Source organism: Amblyomma mixtum, chromosome 2 (genome assembly GCF_055824585.1).
Source record: "Amblyomma mixtum isolate Tamu chromosome 2, ASM5582458v1, whole genome shotgun sequence".
Taxonomy (NCBI): Eukaryota; Metazoa; Arthropoda; class Arachnida; order Ixodida; family Ixodidae; genus Amblyomma; species Amblyomma mixtum.
The window spans coordinates 147,838,920-147,859,120 of NC_143013.1; the positions used below are offsets into that span (position 1 = coordinate 147,838,920).

At 45.6% G+C, this 20,201-nt stretch overlaps 1 protein-coding gene across 2 annotated transcripts in view; it reads left to right on the forward strand.

Annotated features, from left to right (window-relative positions):
- LOC149361210 (uncharacterized) overlaps window positions 1-20,201 on the forward strand; it is a 117,551-nt gene that overhangs the window by 22,248 nt on the left and 75,102 nt on the right. For both annotated transcript variants that reach the window (XM_089572624.1, XM_089572625.1), the window contains exons 4-9: window positions 2,514-2,579; window positions 11,537-11,647; window positions 12,669-12,781; window positions 14,298-14,350; window positions 17,459-17,511; window positions 17,964-18,079. In XM_089572624.1, coding sequence (XP_089428750.1) covers window positions 2,514-2,579; window positions 11,537-11,647; window positions 12,669-12,781; window positions 14,298-14,350; window positions 17,459-17,511; window positions 17,964-18,079 — 512 coding nt within the window. The remainder of the gene's footprint in view (window positions 1-2,513; window positions 2,580-11,536; window positions 11,648-12,668; window positions 12,782-14,297; window positions 14,351-17,458; window positions 17,512-17,963; window positions 18,080-20,201) is intronic.

Genomic DNA, 20,201 nt, shown 5'->3' on the forward strand with positions numbered 1-20,201 from the left:
AGCCAAATGCGGCTACTTCGTTTCTCGGCCAAACCAAACAAAAACTCCAGATCAACGCAGCATACGGCTCCGAAGTATCTCAGGCGTTAGGAATAAGCATCTGGAGTACCTTGCATATTAACGATGCGCAGACCGTCGATGCAGCCACCACCTGCTAACCGTGGGCTAACGGAGAGAAAGCATGCTCTACAAGTCGAACAGCGGTGGGAACGCCGCCGTAACGCTCGTTTTATGCAGTAGTTTAATCGTTGTAGTTTTATCGTCTCCGTAGTTCTTCAAGTCGCCAGAACGTGAGGACCTCGACTTGCTTCAGCTTACGAAGTCCCTAATTTTTTCTGTTAAGCGAGAAAACCTGGCTTACAACGCTATCTTGAATAGTGCTGCGGCAGACGCCAATTCTTCCGCCAGGTTTAGTATTATTGATGATGCGATGCCTGAGCTGAACGTAACGAATGAACTCTTAATGTTGCTCATCTTTGTTAAAAATTCGCTTCGCGCAAGCCAACGTATTTTAGGTTGAGGTTATCACGACGGCACAGTCAAATTGTTAAATATCAGAACTACGTAGGCCCAATATAGATTTTGGGCCACTTCATTGTGGCATTTTGTCCACACGAAATCAGATAGTATGCGTTTAGGCTGTTCATTGTATTTACGAAGAATAAGAGTGTTTAAGCACAAGCAGAAGAAAATCAATGTCAAAGATGGTTTAGGGGGTTGAAGGTCCGAAAGCGACTCAAGCAATGAGGGACGCCGTAGTGAAAGGCTCGGGGAATTTCGACCACTTCGGGTTTTCTAACGTGTACTAATATCACACAGTACACCGGCCTCTAGAATTTCGCCTCCATCGAAATTCGACCGCCGCGGCCGGTATAAAACCCGCGTCTTCCGGGTCAGCAGCCGAGCGCCGTAACCACTGAGCCACCGTGGTGGCTCAATGGAAACAATGGAATTTAAAAAGAAACGGGAAAGAATTGGTCACTGAAAAAACAGGTGTTTTTGTTATCTTAGTCGAAATTAAATAAAGAGATGGGCATGGGCAGGGCACACAATGCTCAGGGAAAGTAACCGATAGACCGTTTTGGTGACAAACTGCATTTCTAGATAAAGCAAGCGTAGCGGGGCGCGTTATGCAGTCTGGCGGAGGGATGATATTATGAAGTTTGCGGGAATAAGGTGTCCGCACCTGTCACAGAACAGTGCTACTTCGACGGACATGACAGAATCCTTTTCCATGAGTTGACGACAGTTAGAATGCTGATGATGGTGATTATGGGCCGTGAATTATGAATTTACTTTTGTGTTATTAGCACACGCTCGGAAAGAAATATGTACAAAGTCTCTGCGCTTTTAATACTTCTATTGTAGTTTGTGTATTGGTGGAAACAAGTGAGGTGCGAATAGTGGTCTCAATCACAAAGGCATGGCCTATCTCAGATTTGATGCAATGTTAAAAATGATGTCATCTGTGCGAAGTGGTCTCATATAGATATCCTGATTAGACAAAGTGTTGCGATTAGTACCGCTTAGCAGACACCTTGGCCTCACAAATTTTTGCCTTCAAAGAAAGAATGCGAGCTTTGAAATTGCTGCACATCATATGTGGGGCACGTCGTCAAGCAACGCTATCTGACTGCGTATGCATTCTTCTTTGTGCCAGCATAACAACGCCATAGCTGCTGTGTCACCGCCACATAATGCCAGACGCAATATTCACTTCTCTTCGTTCAAACTCTAACCAAAGGGGCTTGTATAGCTCACGGTTTCCCACACTAGGGCGCTGCAAACTTCTCAGAGCGAACACATACTTTATGCCAATTTCTCGTAAATTGCTGGTTAAAGCGTCAATTTGGCACATTTTATTTGTAGAGAGATGCAAACCTGAGTTTCGAAATTCATAGTCAATATTTCAATATTTTCATACCCATGAAAGGAAGCTTGCATTCATTAAGGGCAAGAAAAAACTGTGGGAGTCTTTCTTTGATTTTGTGGTGTCGATGAGTAGGAAATTAGTATTGTGATCGTTGTTTGCTTAAAAGAAAAATGCTTATAATTAAAAGAAAAGAAAACAACACGCCATCTGTGGAATCCGAACTTGCAACTTCCGCGAAAATGATTACGTTATTAGTTTCCTATTGATAACATAAAAAAGTTAAAAGATCATTCCCCTAAGCTTTCCACAGATTCAGTGAAAGTTCACTTCCTGCATGTATATGCTTTAACGAGAAAGTTATTTCCGTGCATTTGACTGCTCAATGCATTAACAAAGAAAGGTCATCTCATTAGACTCTTCTACTGCTTACTAATTCGCTTTTGATTTGTCCATCATGCTTAAGAATTATTCGAAGATAGCACGTGATTTCCCCCTGGAGTAGCAACTGCTGCTTTATGCAGAAGCTTTTAGTTGATGTGCCCTACAAATTAGTGTGATTTTTATCCTGTGAGTCCGATGAATATTTGATAAACCGTAAACGACTAATTTTGCATTTTTCCATGTTTTCGTTGGCTGCCAGAAAGCACCCTGATGCTGGAGGCTCACACACAGAGGGATCTGAAGTTCACGCCAAGTTTGGTCTTATGTAAGTAAACCATGTTGCATGTGCGTTGGTTAATTTTTTGTGTTTAATAAACAGCACGATCGAATTTTTGAAGCCTGAACCACAAACATATCTCATGCGCTCAGAAAGACAAAAAGTTTGAAAGGAAGTGAAGGCAGGTTATCCGAGTGAACAACTACCTGCCTTGCAATCCTTCACAAGATGGCCAGGGCGCAGTGAAATAAAAAAAAAACTACTTCATGGATGCGCAACCATATTACATTTTAAACCACGACTTAACTTTAATGCATGTACGTAGTGCATAGCAGGAGAATCCCGCATGGCACTTTATTATATTTTACGTGATGACTGAAGGATTTTTTTAAACCTCCTGCATATAATAAAAATCGCAACTGAACTAACTTCAACTCGCTTGAACTAACTTGAACTTGAAATTGAACTAGCTTTGATTTAGAGCTCTGCTGGATGTTATTTCGCTTCGCACTGCCTTTAGTAACAATTTCGTAAAAATCAATTAGGGCCAAGTTAGAACAATTAGGAACAAGTGTCGCATTTCGAAACCACCGCAAAAGAGCCGTGCTGAGTGCCACTGTATCACTGCTCGATTGGGCTAAAATGCCAGCTTGCGAACGCGATAGGCTGCTCCCAATGTAACTGAGCTGTACCTGAAGAATTTGGAAGTTTGAGGACTTCAATTTTAAGCCAGTGGCTGGCAGTCTGACCAGCACCTCCACAATTTCCTCCAAGAGCAGCAGAAGGGCTTCTGCAAATAGATATGTGTTTCAGCAGTGCAGAGCGAAAGCTATGGCGTATCGGGCAACTATAAGTGGCTTGGCATCTATAACGTTGAATGCATTCTGAACACTAGTGTCCACTCTTCCAAGAGGGCAGTTATGCGCCTTTCCTTTGCTTTCCACGCTCCCGCTCCATTGGCTTCGTTGCTTAAAGCGCGACTATGATGCCCACTGCCCCGGGGGGTCAGTTATGAGCCTTGCCTTTGATTTCGAAGTTCAAGGTCATTTGAAGGTCAACTTTGCACGGTCCGCGATTGAAGCCCCAGGTCCCGTAGTGTGACTTTCGCTACAATAATATCGTCCATGTAGACGAAGCGCTTATTTCCCCAGCAAACCGGCCAATAGTACGCCCGCAGTTCTCTGCAGGGCTGTTAACAATTTCCATCGCCAAGCGTCGGCACTTAAATTGGCAACAGGGTGTGTTAAATGCGGTTTTGTCTACGTCATTCGCAATCATTTCCATTTGCAAGAACCACGATTACGCTCAACATCCATGAAATATTTGCCTTACCCAAGTTTCGCGAGGGTTTCCGGTACTTGTGGCTGTGGGTAGAGGTCTATCCATGTAACGGAATATATTCGCTGGTAGTCTATCCCCAATCAAAATCAACCGTCGAGTTTCTCAACCAGAATCGCATGTGCCCCCCACGGGGATTTGGAGTGTTCAACAATGCCTTTGACGGTTAGCTCTTGGACGTGCCTAGCCATCCGTCCTGTTTGTGAGTGAGAAATTCTATAATCTCGTTGGTACACTGGCAATGCGTCGCCGGTCTAAATGCGATGCTTAATGACTACACACCATCCTAGGTATAGCTTCCATGCAGTGAACATATTCGAACAGCGCTTTAAGAGACTCTCAAGTCTATCTCGCTGTTTGCTGGCGGTATAAGAGAGATCATACTAGAGGTTCACTTCGTTTCTTTTCCCTTCGCTGACGCGTCTTGTCGAGCAAACCGTGGCTCCGGGCTCACCTGCCTCGGTCGTGGTAAACATAGCTATATTTTTATTTCTGGCACGTGGAGCTCTTCTTGCTAGTAGTCACACAGACGGACAGGAACTCTTTTCTTTTATCGAAGCGTTACCAAGCGTCCCGCCACAAATAGTCTCATTGTGAGGCCTTCTACAGGCTAGAGGACTCCTATGTGTCTCTCATTATTATAAGCCGACATCGCTCCCATACAGATTACCTCCGACCGAGGTGGCACCACCGTTTCCCTCGTTGTCCGAACACTAACGCCGGCGTGTGTTTGCGCGTCTTGTTCCGCGAACTGACTCCACCGTCCACTCGCCCAGCGTACTGAGCCTCTCTATTTGCTAATGGGACGAAATCTCCGTGATAGGAAAGGCAGTTCTGGATTAGTACGAGAACAATGCTGCCAACGGCACACCATCGTAACAAGTGTAGCACGGTTGGTCAACGCACTCGTTCTCGATTGTGAAGTTTACAACGTTCTGATTCCCGAGCCGAGGTCTGCTTCTGTCATCCCCTTGAGTCCAACTTTAGACGTTTCTCAGGCTTCCTGCACTTGCCTGTCTCCGCTCCTTGTCAGCAAATACAAAAAGCTTTTTCGACTAGCAATTGCAATTGAACACGTTAACCAAGAATTTAGCAATTAGGTCCAACACTTCAAATCTGCTTACGGCTGCACAGCAATTCATGCTCTCCCCTTGAATCGCTGCAAGGGACGACACACGTCTTTTGACACAGTAGTTATTTGTTCCATCCCCGTTTTGGTCGGCGCGCCCTTGGACCACACAGGGCATGTGGAGATGAGAATATGGACTCGGGAGATAAATTTTAGACATATTGAATTAAGTAAGCTGGCTGGATGCCGCTACAGGACTTCTTGCGTCCGTTGTCACTGGGGATGCGTCGGCGTGGCACGGGTCTGATGAAGGGCTCGATGTCTGCCACGGCCAGGCTGGGAATTCTCTGCCGTTGCGCTCCTTCCTTCTACGGCTGGTTATTCTATGGCGAAATATCAGGCGCAGGGACGCGTTGACAGAAGTCGGACTCCGGTCTTGTCGTCGCCCCGGTTTTCTGCCTTGCTGTCTTCCGACCGCTCTCCCTGTTTCCCCCGTCGGCTCCTTCTGTTGAAACCTCGATTTCTTCGTTTAGCACCCCTCCTCCTTCGCCATTGCCGCTGGCGGCTTTCTCCATTCCTTCTGCGGCCGCTGCCTTTGTCAACCCCTTCGCTTGCCGATGTACTCTTCAGTGGCTACCAAATATGATAACATGGGTCGTCGCAAGGGCCAGATATCGGAATCATTCCGCGGGGACACGATGACAGCATGGCGCGGCCAGTAACATCCAGGAAAAGTCAATGTCCAGTGTCTTGCCCCAAGCACGTGCATGAAGTGTCACAATGCATGACATTGAATTGGGTAAAATGGCAACAATGTCCTTTTAATGATCGCATTGGGAGCGAGGTAAAAATTGATACAACGGGGCACTCAATAAAAGCCTTCTAAACGCATAATTTTAGAGCTGACTTTCTTCAATACCCAAGAACATCGCATCTCTTGGCTAGTTCATTTTACTTGGCTCACGTTCGGTAGATTTGTTTTGTCATGTAACAGCATGTGTATATTCAGCCGTTGTTATTCTCCCCTCTTCATCAAAGCATTGTGTCACGTCAACCCACACCTTCACAGTACCGCTAAAGAGGAACTAAGGCTGTGGAACATCTGCTTGCCTAGCTCATCTTGCTTCCCTGGCGAAACGACGAGACCCCCGCGCGCTCGGCACCGTTTCGGCCGTTGTATGCCATACACGTACCACGCAGTGTTAATCAAAGAACAGCATCCGCCGCATGTAGCCTTTGGGCGACAGCAGCAGGGGCCTGCTGCTAACTGAAGGCAAGCTAGAGTATATTCGGCCAGCCAGCGTCGGCTATGTTGCCGTGCATAGCCGCGAAAGAGTTGAATCGACTACTAGGCATAAGCATCCCATAACTAGAACAGTTGCCACAGCCAATCTCAGATGTTCCAGCCCTTCGAATGTCGTATTCAGCGACGCCAATAGTCGCAGCTCGCTTGTACGTTATCCGGCGCCTGTCAGTACGGTTCGCGAATGACTGGGAGTCGGAAAAGTGCGATAATGCGAGTGTTTGCGCTGATACGGAAACCTGATAGCTCCTCGGACCGCTCTGCAAACATGAGGCGCGTGACAAGATAAGCGAGCGGTAGCCATTGCCCTATATATTCTTTTCTTGCTTGTAAGGCAGTGATTGAATTGGTTTTACCTGCAGGGGTCCATTCCTTGAGCGTGTAGGAAGAGCTAGGTTTTTGGAAATGTTTGCTTCAAGCTGAGAAATATTATACACGCAAAAAATGAAAACTTGCACCTTCAAGCTGAGAATTATTACACACGCAAAAAATGCAAACTTGCACCGAAAGTGTACAGAAAAATTTCTCAAGCGCGAAAACCGAGAGCAAACAGCACACTCTTGCAGAATGGGGAGAGAACTAATTGTTCGATGCAAAAGAGTAATTCAGTCGAGTAAAAAACACGGAAATAGTCTGACAATTCGAAACATAAAGTTTACTGCCACATTGGCCGGTCTATTTTTTGCATTCAGGCAGCTAAGCTACCGGGGAACTGTAAATTAACCATCGTTGACTGACCACAACTCGGAGAACACTCTTAGATGGTATATGCCACTTTCTCAAATCCTGGAAGTATTCGATGCTCGTCACGGAAGATGTACAGTCGTGAGCAAAAGTGGAGAGATCGGCGCTTCGGCGGCGGGAGCAGTTGCGGGGCCGCCCCACGGCGCTGCTATCTCGCCGCGCTCGCTCGCTGCGAGAGTGCCTCGAGTGACGACAAACTTCCCCCTCGCTCTCGCGCGGGTGTTTATCACGACTGATAAATTCCTAGTGCGGATTTCGGCTACTTTCCCTTCGGGAACTACACACTTTTCTTTTCACACTCCTCGTCGACGCGACCGTTCACCAGCAGAGTAGCCGAAATCCGCACTAGGAATTTATCAGTCGTGATAAACACCCGCGCGAGAGCGAGGGGGAAGTTTGTCGTCACTCGAGGCACTCTCGCAGCGAGCGAGCGCGGCGAGATAGCAGCGCCGTGGGGCGGCCCCGCAACTGCTCCCGCCGCCGAAGCGCCGATCTCTCCACTTTTGCTCACGACTGTACGTGTTCGACGGAAGTATTGCACATCCCCTGCAATTCCGCAACTGATCGCATATCTGAAGCAGCATGTTAAGGCTGCGCATTGAAGCTGGCGTGCAGGTAAAGTCGGTTGGCAGGCTGTACCAGACACGGCTTTGTATCGTGTTAGATGCCGTGTGACGTAATGAATCATGGGGGGTGTACAGCAATGCTTGAGGGGGCAGCGGGGCGGTGTAGAGCAGATTGAACTGCAGCGTCAGGCAGTAATCTTAGACCATCTTGTCACCTGAAATGCTTAAGTGAATTCCCACGGCGAGCACGTGCCACAAACAATGGGCTACTACTGTGGTGCCTTTCGGGACCGCACACAGGGTATCGTAGAAGAGAGATAAATTTAAGATAAGACGTCATTGAACCATAAATGAACTAAAGCTAAGCGAGAAACATTATATGCCAATTCCACAATCATGGTAATGCATATGCTGAGGGCTAGTTTCCCCCTCTGCTTTTTCTACCCTTGATTTTGCGCTGTATGCTTCTGCATAAATGGAAAATTTAGATTATGCATACTGCTCTATTTGCGCCTGTTTCCGCGTGTGGACCCTGAGCGCTCAGTAACGCCCCGTGTTCTTCGCCCTGGCTTCTGCACGACGTTGTTCCTCTGTGCGACTCATGCAAGCGTCACATGCACGTGGTAACTGCAGAACTAGCAACAAAACATCACCATGCTATGATGTCTCCGAGTGCGCTAATGTTTAGCCCAGCGACCTAAGGAAGCAACTCTGGGGTAGCCCCAGACGGGCAGCATTGCAGTCCTAAGGACAGAATTGCAGTCAAGCCATAGAGCGTGTGCCTGCGTGTGTTTTGTTCTAGGGTTTTTCAGTTTCCCGGTTTTAAGTTTTCCGGTCTGATTCCTGCCTTCAGATGTATTCAAATCTGAATGGAGTCTCAAGCTTTCCTAGGCGCAAGCCGCTTGTAGATGTCGTACGCCAATGAGCTAGATGGGGACAAGCCTGGTAAATACGCTTGGGACAAGATTTAGTCTGCCCGTACACAGGGCAATTCTAATCCTGTTGGCGTTTTGTCAGCATGGCTGCCATTAGGCTGGCTCGGCTCTAACAAAATGCCGAATTAATTATGCGCGTGCGTCCAACTTGAGTTTTGAGAGCGCGCCAACATCTTTGGTTTTTTGACTAGGACGAGCTTCAGTCGCCATTTAGTTTTGGCTGCGCTGGCATCAGGTACTTAACCTACCTGCTCCGCGAAGACTTTACAAAACAATATAGAGGCCTTCGACTGATTTGCCACTTGAACCGCTTATTTTCTTGTTTGGTTTCTCGTGAGACCAACCCCATGTGGTCTTCTGTAATTATTTCTAAACGAACTCCTAAATAAACGTAGTTCTTCATGCAGCTGAGTATTGTGTAAAATAACGTTTCACGTCTTTTGTGAAGATTGCGTTTCTTGAAAAAAATTGGCGGGGGCTTAGCTTTGGTTAAGCCTGGTAGGTTGCGAAAGCAGGTGTTTTATACTGCATATGCAGCGCCTCTGGTGGGAAGAGCGCTGCGCGCCGTGGCAAGCGGCAGCCTTTACCCGACGAGCCGAGTTGGTAGCCCGTCTCTAGCTCCTGGTATGACGTCACGCCAAACGTCACTAGCGCCACTAGCGGGAGGAGCGCGGCGCGCCGTGGCAAGCGACCGCCGTTACCCGACGAGCCGAGTTGGTAGCCCGTCTCTCGCTCCTGGTATGACGTCACGCCAAACGTCACTAGCGCCACTAGCGGGAGGAGCGCGGCGGGCCGTGGCAAGCGACCGCCGTTACCCGACGAGCCGAGTTGGTAGCCCGTCTCTAGCTCCTGGTATGACGTCACGCCAAACGTCACTAGCGCCACTAGCGGGAGGAGCGCGGCGGGCCGTGGCAAGCGACCGCCGTTACCCGACGAGCCGAGTTGGTAGCCCGTCTCTAGCTCCTGGTATGACGCCACGCCAAACGCCACTAGCGCTACTAGCGGGAGGAGCGCGGCGCGCCGTGGCAAGCGACCGCCGTTACCCGACGAGCCGAGTTGGTAGCCCGTCTCTCGCTCCTCCTATGACGTCACGCTGTGACGTCACTAGGCATGGTGTGACGTCAGGGGTCATTGTAAAGGTCAAACAAGGCAAGTGGCCGCCGCTACGCGAAAGGCCGTTCTTGGGAGTAGTATTCCTATCGCAATAAAATTCCTTTGAATGTCGCCCAACTTCTCAGCCTCAGAATCTAAGTTTACAGCCTCTCGTGCGCTACAGTCGCCATTATAGGAACAGAATTTCTTCTGAAATAATTAGGACTCCCTGCCAAAAGTTATCTTCAAACCAGACAGCAAACATGCAAATGGATGAACGATATGTGTGCTATACGAAAGCGCAAAAACTCAGGGTGTTACCATCTAGAAGACAGACGAGATAAAAGTTGCTGCCCTTATAAAAGCATGTCATATTTCCTCTCTAAGTACTGCAAAAACATTTTCATACATCTTAAAGCTGTATTCTGACAACACATTGTTTTATTACCGGATTTACTTCCTTGAGCTCTCTTTGCCGTCGTGACACTCGGTTGTGGAAATCTTAAACGGAAGAACAGGACAAACATTTTGAGAACAGGGCTAGGATTCATGTCTAAATGACGTTCTTGCGGTCGACTTGGCGTCATTAATGTAGGAAGCGGTAAACATACATTCAGAGCCCTGGCAGTCTCATTCAAATTTTTTCAACTTGTTCCCTCTGAATGGTGAAATGAAGGACAGCGAAACAGCCCACGTCGCCGTAGGTAGGAACATGATTCAAAATTTTAGGTGCAAGTCATGTCAGTATCAGATATTTTAGCAAATTTTAAAAATATATAAAAGTTGGCTTTCAGCGTAAGACAGTGGAGGCGAGACTTAAGCTTCATCGCAAGGATACGACGCGATAGCTTTAGGAGTAGATGCCCTTACTTGCGGAACTGGTCATTGTTTACTTGATATTCATAGATCCAGGGTTGTCCTCAAACCATTTCTGGCGCCGTGGTGCAATTATGAAGCTTTGCGCCCCTGCCTCTACGGGTGGCTGCCTAAAACACAGCCACCAATGGGGATTGGGAGACTCAGAGTGCTCTTCCTCTGCAACCTCTAACGACCAATCGTAATTTAACGGCTGCCTGTCACTATGAACAGTTTGCTGAAAATCCGGTGTGCAGGTTGGATGACGTCATAAGGTGACGTGACTTTAGGTGGCAGGCGTGCCACCTGGTTCTCTGGGCATTTTTCGATCACGTCGCCGAGGACGACGCCTGAATTTCCGTTGAACGCCAGCCTTAAAGCCATCCCGTTAAAAGCTTAAATAAAAAAATTAAGTTGATAAATTCCTCATTATTATTTCTTGACTAATCAGTCTGTAGCCTAAATTTCGCTAACTTATTATACCGCAATACTGAAATATTGTGTACAAGCTGTTCCGAAAAAAGTACTGAAAGTTCAAATTCAACAAAAATGAAACCTAGCATTACTTCCAAAGAGTGGGGTCAATATTCACGCGGGTGTTATAGAAAATACTTTCAACCCAGTCATGCAATTATTTATGCAAGATGCGTAAAGCATCGAAATATTAGACGCAGAAACTAACCTCAATCACCTAAATCAAGTTTTAATTGCTAACGCTAGCAAGATAAAAGTTAAACAGTTGTTTTCGAATGGACATATGCGTGCTGACTCCAGTCCTAAAAAAATTGTGCTCACCAGATATTGTTTCACTACTGGTGGCTTACTTTGACCGCAAATGCAGTCTAGTAATATCAAGTACGGTAGCGTGCCGCAAACTGGACTGAGGCGGGAACCTCTTGGGTCTTTACGACTAGCTGAAAGTTGAACTCCGACTTTCCAAGTTGGTCTTTTGTCAACAGATTGTGAAACAAGCTATTTTAAAAAAATATTTCCAATTTCTTCAACATAGGCAAGTGGCATATGTGGTATTTGCATTTCTTTAAAAAACGTGGTTTTTCACAATAAATAATCTCATTATTCGCTCGTATCTTTCTTGGACGCAGCTGGTCGACGGTATCGCACACCCTAGAGATGCCGACCGAACTGTGTCCCTCACAGCTCGCAGCAAACCTTGCCGTGCTGCCTTTGGTGAAGATGCTTCGTGATATCAACAAGTAAGGTTATTCACTGCTAAACCTAAACACCTCCTCACCTTTAGTCACCGCTGACCACTATCTGTACGTGGCTATAGCGTCTTTGGTTGGTCCTCGCGTGCTGAGGTGGAAATAGCGTCAACATGCTTAATGGTAGTAGTGTTTCTTCATTGAGCATCCCTCGGGCTAAAATCTTTCGGCAACAAAGACCTTTGCACAAAAGGCTTGTTCAGCAGCCGGCTCTTGCCCAAGCACCAAGTGCCAGGGACTTTCGAACAGAATCAGCAAAAGGGGTTGCCGTCGGTAGGCATAATGTAGAAGTCGTTGGCACATACCTTCTAATTTAACACTCAAACTAAAGGCCAAAAAAATTAAACGCTCATACACAAGGGAATTAATCGCGCGCAACGCACGAATTAAGAAAGGTAGATATTAAAAGTTGCTAGAAATCGATAAATCTTACCGCGTGCGTACTTTTTTGCTTTGCCTGACTGGTATTAAAACAACTTTAGCTTAATAAAATTTTTAGTGCTGCTTTGTATATTATTGGTTTAGTACAGGTCGGAGGAATTACAAGCTGCAATAAAATCATGTGGTCCAGCGTGCCACTTACTTTTTTTCGAAAATGTGCCTGTGGTGTACCTAGCGATAAAGCATGTGAGTCAATCAGTGATCTTCCGGAAAATTGAGCACTGCAGAATGGCAGATAATAAAAAGTCTATTGTTTTTCATTACAGTCTGCACTAAAACAAGAGGTCACTTCAAACAGGAGTATGCCACCCGACCCATTCAGCAATCTTACGGCAGAATTTGCCCTTCCAGTTGCATCAATGCATGCTTTTAATGATAAGGTCATACATTCAGTGTACGCCAAGCATAGTAACAATGGCATTTTTTCATTCGGATATTGTTACTCTTTCCATTCAAAAATGTTGAGGAACAACGAACTGTTCTCTAAACTCGCTATGTTGGTGCAACAGCCGTACCAAGTAGAAAGTAACCTACCCTATGCGCTCAGCATGCCTGCTTTTTTTTCTATCAGGCTGATTGATGACATGGACGGGTACGATCAAGCTGGGATGATGGCCGGTGAGTTAACAGTAGGAGGCCAGACCAAGGAAACATGCCTATGGGGCTACAAAGTCAGGACACAAGGTATTGTCTCAATATTATGTGGCTTGCATCGAATTTTTTATTTTGTCACCGTACAGAGAAAACGGGATCTACCGTGACGTACATTTTTCGCTAGATCCTTTGAATAAGTTGGTATCGGTGTTTTTCCACATTTTCAAGCTTTCCTAGCATCCAAGTTATTTGTCGTATCCAGCTAGGTCGCTCCCCTTTGCATTGATGCCTATTCGTCTGTGATAAACTTACATGCCTTACATCAATTTACATGCATTTGCATTCCATTTCCCATCTTTCTTTCTAGCAATCATGTCCTTGCCTCCAGCTGCTATTATCCTTAACGCTTACGCTGGCTTAATTTAAAATAATCTCATACTTTGTCTCCCTATAACTCTATGCAGTGTGAATTTGTTACCTGCATCAATACTGAAACACTTCGCTTATATACTCCAGTTTCAAGAGGTATGGTTATGCTGAAGTGGCTCAAGAAGTGCTGGAAAACACACTACTGCAATGTTATTTTCGTCCTTTCCAAAGAAAGCCAACTTCACAAAATTGCAGTTAATTTCGCCCCTGAGATTTTCATCATGCTTTCCCTTAACCGTCCCACGATGACGTTTCCATTTGCCACAGCTCGTGCAGATTTGAATTTCATTAAGTCTGCCTGGCAGTTTATCACTCGCCAAACGTATAGATTGGAGAAGGAGGTCTATTTTTCATCTATCCAGAATTATTTGCTTTTGTCATTGCAACCAAATAACCCCAGCCAGTGCGAAGATGCTGGACAGAGATGAAATGTAACAGAGCAGTACGTGGGCATCCTTATGCGCGTTTAAGCTGAAGATCATCGCAGGGCCTGATAATACAAGCAACGCAGGCCGTCCGTCTCGCAGCGAACCGTAGACCACCGGAGTGACTGCTCATACTGGAGAAGCGTGAATAGATTTTGCTTGTTTACTTGTTTACCAACAGCACTTTACAAGGGCTAAAATTGCAGTTAGAAGCTGCAACCAAAAAGCGATACAAATACAAAAAAACATATACATCGAATTTCGCCTCCATGTTTCCCTCAAAATGTTAGCGAATCACTTAAACACTCCAAGCACCGCGGTGGTTCAGTGGTTATGGCTCTCGGCTGCTGACCCAAAAGACGCGGGTTCGATTGCCGGTCAAATTTGATTGGAAGCGAAATTCTAGAGGCCCGTGTACTGTGCGATGTCGTCGCACATGAAATAACCTTAGATGATCGAAATTCCCGGAGCCCTTCACAACGGCGTCCCTCATAGCCTGAGTTGTTTTGAGACGTTAAACCCACATAAACCAAACCAAACCAAACTTAACCACTCCATCATAATCAAGAGATGAAGGCAGCTTCAAATCGGCGAAACTACAGTAAGTAGTATGGTTTATTGTCAGAGTCATAATTAAGTATACGGAGTAAATGCTTGCAGGAAATAATAAAACTCGCGATGTTTCTCTTCAGCTTGTACCACCCTTTCGTTGCCGCTCTCTGAATCGGCTACCGCTTGCATTTCTATTACAGGCCGCATTGCTGATGATCCGCAAAAACAGGAGCACCACTTCGGATATTTGGAGGTGAAGTAAATTTTCTTCTACATATGCACAGGTCGTTCACTTCTTGTACACCTTTGTGGATGTCTTGAGAAACTATGCTTAAAACTATGGATATGAACACCGGTTTCTGGATTAAATGCCGTGGCGGGAGCATTGGATAAGTGAAGTCGTTCGTCGAGTTCTTTTTATTCGCCGATTACTAAACTGCACCTCTCGAACTATTACGATTTTTAAGGAAAATATTTCTTTTTTGTTCTTACCTAAGTATGTTTCGTTTGCCTTTTTTGTTCTAGCAGAACCTAAAGATTTGACAGCACAAGAACGTACTCCTTCATGAAGGCTTCCTTTGTTGCCAGTCCAGCGCTGTCGGGTACTTCGAAAATGGCGAATCCATTTGTCATCACAGTGTGCGCTGCCGAGTCTATCACGGCCGATGACGAAAGGCTGTCCTGCCGCGCGGCTTGTTAACGCAGTGGCCAAACGGACACTGGTTATGTTTCTGGCTCTAGCATTAACAAGAAAATTTAAATAATTCTGAATTCAGGTGTGGACAGCAATAAAACGACTCTTTGCGTGTTATTCTCTGCGCGCGAAATGAAAGCTCGTACAAATCATCGTCATTCATTTTAATTTCAATTGCCGAAGAAAAGAGCCGTCAAGGGCCTGTTTAGTGCGCGCAAGAACAATCAGGCCCTCTCGCTTCTTCACGATCGACAGACTAAGCCAACTGTTAGATGGATAAGTTTTGGGCAATCACATTATCGCACTGCACAATTCTCTTAGCATTAAGTAGCCTCTGCATGTTGTCTAGTGGGAGATAAAAGCAAGTGTGCAATGGTTATCTACTGGATGGAAATCGATTGCTAAGATTTAAAAGGTTAATGACAAGTTCGCACCTACTAATAGACGCAATATAAAAAAGTTACCAGTGGACAAAAGAACATTCAGCTTCTCATCTGAGCACGTTGCAGCTGAAATTACAAATAATGGTTAAAATAAGAAGAAAATTAGCGCTTATAGTTACTGGAAGGCATAGAGATGTTAACAATTGTGGCTTCCGCGTCTCCATGGCTCAAGTTTTTAGAAAAACATATTCCGAAGCAAGACTAGCGTTGCCGCCGTGTTAAAGAGCGTTAATTGCGCAAACCTTGAATACACATCAAGGGCAAAAATACTGCCCGTTTGTAAAATGAACACGCGGTCGTTACGTCCATTGTGTGAGAGCAAATACAGTCGATCCCACTCATAACGGCCGCAGATATAACGAACTCCCACTTATTACGAACAAGTGTACTGCTACCGTCAAATTATAAATCAAGGAAATGGGAGTTAACCTAGATACAACGAGCAATTAACCTAGATACAACGAACAATTAACCTAGATACAACGAACAATCACTCGAGTATAACGAAACAGGAGGCGCCATAAACTTGCCCCCGAATATAGAAACTTCGTGCTATCAGCCAAAGCCGCCACGGTGGCTCAGTAGTTATGGTGCTCGCCTGAAAGACGCGGGTTCGATCCCGGTCGCAGCGGCCGAATTTCGATGGAGGCGAAATTCTAGAGGCCCGTGTGCTGTGCGATGTCAGCGCACGTTAAAAACCCCCAGGTGGTCGAAATTTCCGGAGCCCTCCACTACGGCGTCTCTCATAGCCTCATTTGGTTTGGGACGTTAAACCCCGTAAAGAACCAAAAAACAAAACAGGACACTACGCCGGAAAGAACATTTTGACACGAAACGGCGATGAAAATCGAGCACTATAGAGCTTAACGCCAGAGTGCGCGGATGGCCTAAAAGGTCTGTCATTATTGGTGGGTGCGACGGTTCGGCAAAGCGTCGTAATTGGGAGAAGCGCGGTAGGCATGGCGTGGTGGCAGCGGCGAAAGCAAAGCTTCTGTGCTTGGTAGCTGATCAGCTAACAGCAGCTTGAGAAGGTTAGTTTAGTTTATGGGGTTTAACGTCCCAAATTGACTCAGGCTATGAGAGACGCCGTAGTGGAGGGCTCCGGAAATTTCAACCACCTGGGGTTCTTTAACGTGCACTGACATCGCACAGTGCATGGGCCTCTAGAATTTCGCCTCTACAGAACTTCTAGCCGCCGCGGCCAGGATCGAACCCCCGTCTTTCGGGTCAGCAGCCGAGCACCATAACCACTGAGCCACCGCGGCGGCTCAGTGCTGATAGCACGAAGTTTCTATCTTCGGGGGCAAGTTTATGGCCCCCGATTGAGAAGTTGGAATGTATTGCTGGCCGCGCTGGTATATGGTATTCATCTCCTGCTCAGTCGGCTCCACCTATAGACTAGCAGCTGCCCCGTGCAGGCAGCGTCAGATAAAGGAGAGCGGAGCTGGTTGGTCCTCGCGCGCGAGCGCTCCGCTACTTTTATTGTTGCATGGTCCCAGGAACGATACATGACACTGATGAAAAAGCACGTGATCATACACATGCATGTTTCGACAACGTGTCCCTGATCCTTAGCGGGCCGAATGTGGCTTTAGTTGATTAAGTTCTTGCGGAAATCGCAGAGCCGTGCTGTGCCGTTTGTCCAAAGACTCTACTCTGACGAAGCCGGTGTACACCAAGTGGGAGCACTTCCTCACTTCTAGGAATTTCTTTAATGTGACAGACCATCCACCAAATGCCTTGGGCGCTTCAGATAGGGTTAGTTATATCCCGTCCCTAAAGAACATTTTTGGTAGCGAGGGTCTTGGCTAGGCGAACATGACCACCCTGGAGATTCTGAAAAGTGGCGCGCTAGGGCCTGCTTTGAAGGAATAGGCACGCATGCTGCAGTTTTTACGAAATAAACACTCCATTTGGCGTACTTAGTATTCTTGGTTCGAGAGGGGGGACTCCACTTGCTACGAACATCGGACATAACATACGCGATCCGCTTGACTATCATATTCGTTATAACTGGGCTAGACTATATCACGCGTTGTTACAGACGAAACTACAGTCTTCATCGAAGATATGTATTCCAAAGGTTTCCGTTGTTCAGGCACACTAAGTTAATTTAAGGGTTCCAATGCGAACCATGCACTGGCAATGTGAACCGTTCAAGTCATGTTGTATGAGAAATTAAACTGCTGCTGTGTCTGTTTTTAAAGCTGTGTCTGTTTTTCAGGATGGTGACATGTACCATTTGGTGCATTCAAGTAATTACGGCGGACAAAGTGGGTGAGCAATAATATTTCGTCATATGACACCACAGTAATAGCTCAGCGTAAAGTTAAGGTCCGATTGACGCGTCCACTGTTCCAAGAGGACAGTTATGCGCCTTTCCTTTGCTTTGGGTCAGTGGACACCTAAATCACGCTTATATGTACGTGGGGCGTTGAGAGAGAGATGTGGGCTGCAGACACTGACAACGTTTGCCGTCAGAAACGCGGCGCAGAAACAATAGGTCATCGGCGTTCATTATGTCATTGGTGTTGGCGTTGACAACGCGACTGCCGCGCCGTTGCTTCTGCAATTCTGCTCGGGATGGCCATTGGTCAAACCACAGCCAATTTCATTAATTCAAATCATTGTGATCACCCTGATGATTATCATTGGAAGCAGTCATATGTTTCCCTTTCAATTTCCAGCTTATTACATGCACTAATGCATTCACTGCTTGTTTTTTTCAGGATTTCTTACGGCTCTGTGTATTTGCCGTCTTCTATCATGCATCCCCTTACCAACAGACATCTAGCAACTCAGCATCTGAGTGAATCTGAGCGCGGGAGGCTCTACGTTCAAACCCGTAAGTTATCTTAATTCAAGTGCAACACAAGGGAATATAGCCTTCGTAAATATAGGGAGAAGTAAAGAGGCTTGGTCAGTACTGCTCTGAAGACGGTATAATCTCTAATTTTGAAATGCTGCGCTTCCCTTAGTAACAGAGAATAGATATCTGCTATTTCTTCAAATAACTTTTCTATGTACCTGATCGCCGTAAATGAAACAACCAATGTTTGAAATTGCAAGAAGATGGGCCGCTTTAGCAATTTCAAGGAAGGTAGTTTCTCAGGAACTCTGAATTCGACAAGGAGTTGCTTAAGCATCTGACTGATAGTGTGAATCACTTGAAACACATGGAAGCGCCGCTTCCAATGGCAAACAATTAAATTGAATAAAAAAAAACACGAAAGATGATATTATCACCAATATGCTTTACACAGACCTCTTTCGCTCGCAGGCTTTACGTTGAGAAAAACTTTATCGGCCCGGAATATGACAGGGAATAAATTTTAGAAGATTTTTTGGTGCAAGCAGCGTATGGAGAATTTTAGCGTTGCTGAGAAACCTCTGATTAAAGACACCTATGAAGAATAACACCTTTTAATGTGAACTGTGGAACATATCCTGCTTGAGTGCCCTGCGTATGCTAACGAGCGTGCGTACTATGAACATTGCATGCAGAAGCTCTGCCCAGTGCCCCTAACAATGGGCAAAGTTATAGGTCCCTTAGCCTGCCTTAGGCAACAGAGACTTGCAATGAACTTTCTATTCACATATTTAAAAGACATTGGACATCTCGATAAGCTTTAAATTCACTTGCACGTTACCTTCATGCATTCTTCACGCAGTGAACTTCGTCAGCCCATTTGACGGTCTATGCACTCCATCATTCCATAGGTTACATCAATACTCACCATTGCATCCTTAGTATCCATTTCATGGCCGCATTTTATCTTCGTTGTTTTTACCTCTTCCACACTGCTCTCCTTCTGTCTTTATCTCCCAAATTCCCCTCCTTCCGCAGAGTAGCATGCCAGTGATTTTTAAACGCGGGCTAAATTCTCTGCACTTCATTAAAAGAGTCTCTCTCTCTCTCTAATGTGAACGTCTGTAATATTTTCTTAGTTCCAAGAAGGGGGAGAGAAAAGGGTGACAGAACCTTTATTTCGTCAATAAGAAAACCTTGGTAGGTTGCTATTGTAACCTTTACCGAAAACAAGCTCTTTTCTTTCAAAGTTGCCTGACTGCAACTGCGAAAGAGTGGTTACAGGCGCTTAGCTGCATAAAAAGCTCCACCAAATTATTGCCAGATGATTCCTAATGCTCTTGCCGTGCAGTGCACTAATATCTAGAAATGTTTGTTTGGGACGATCACATCGACTTTTCGGCCTTTCATACGAAACCGCGCACTTAAATACAATGTAAAAAAAATTTCCAGTTATGTCATTTAATATTAATAAATAATATCGTTGGAAACCGAAAAAATGCCGAAAGCGGAGTGTTTTTGAAGATAATAATGAAATATGTTCTGTGAATCAAGCTATCAATAATCTGAGGTCGTATGATAGGGTCCTTGCCTAGATGATTAAGAAGGTGACAGTTCTTTCAATGCACACAGGAAGCTTGATTTCTATGGCTCTCATGCCAATAACGCACCTTAGTCTACCTGCCCTTTGTTTTTTGCGTAAATTTGCCGTGGTTTCAATGCACACCACGATAAAAATCTGAAGAATAACCCCTTTGAACAACAAATTTATAAATAAAAAGAGACACCGCATGGGTTGCCATGCAATCCGGCCACTTTTGAGCGCATACCACGTGCCAAGTGCCAATAGAGCTTGCCGGTGTAACTGCATTGCGAGTTGTTCGGTTGATAGGAATAAAGGATATGTGTCAATTATTGTCTACTCTTCACATATTCATTTTGAAACATTGATTGTGTCTGGTGCTAAGAATTCAAGCATGGCTTCCAACTAGCTACTGTAAACTACAAGAAATTCCGCAGGAGTGCATTACAAAAAACTATAGCGTTGCCTACTTAGGCGCCGTGGTTTACTTAGCTCCTCGAAAACATCATTACCATACTACGTCAATACATTTCGGTTATACATTCACGATAATTAATTTTTATGCTTCCCTGCTAA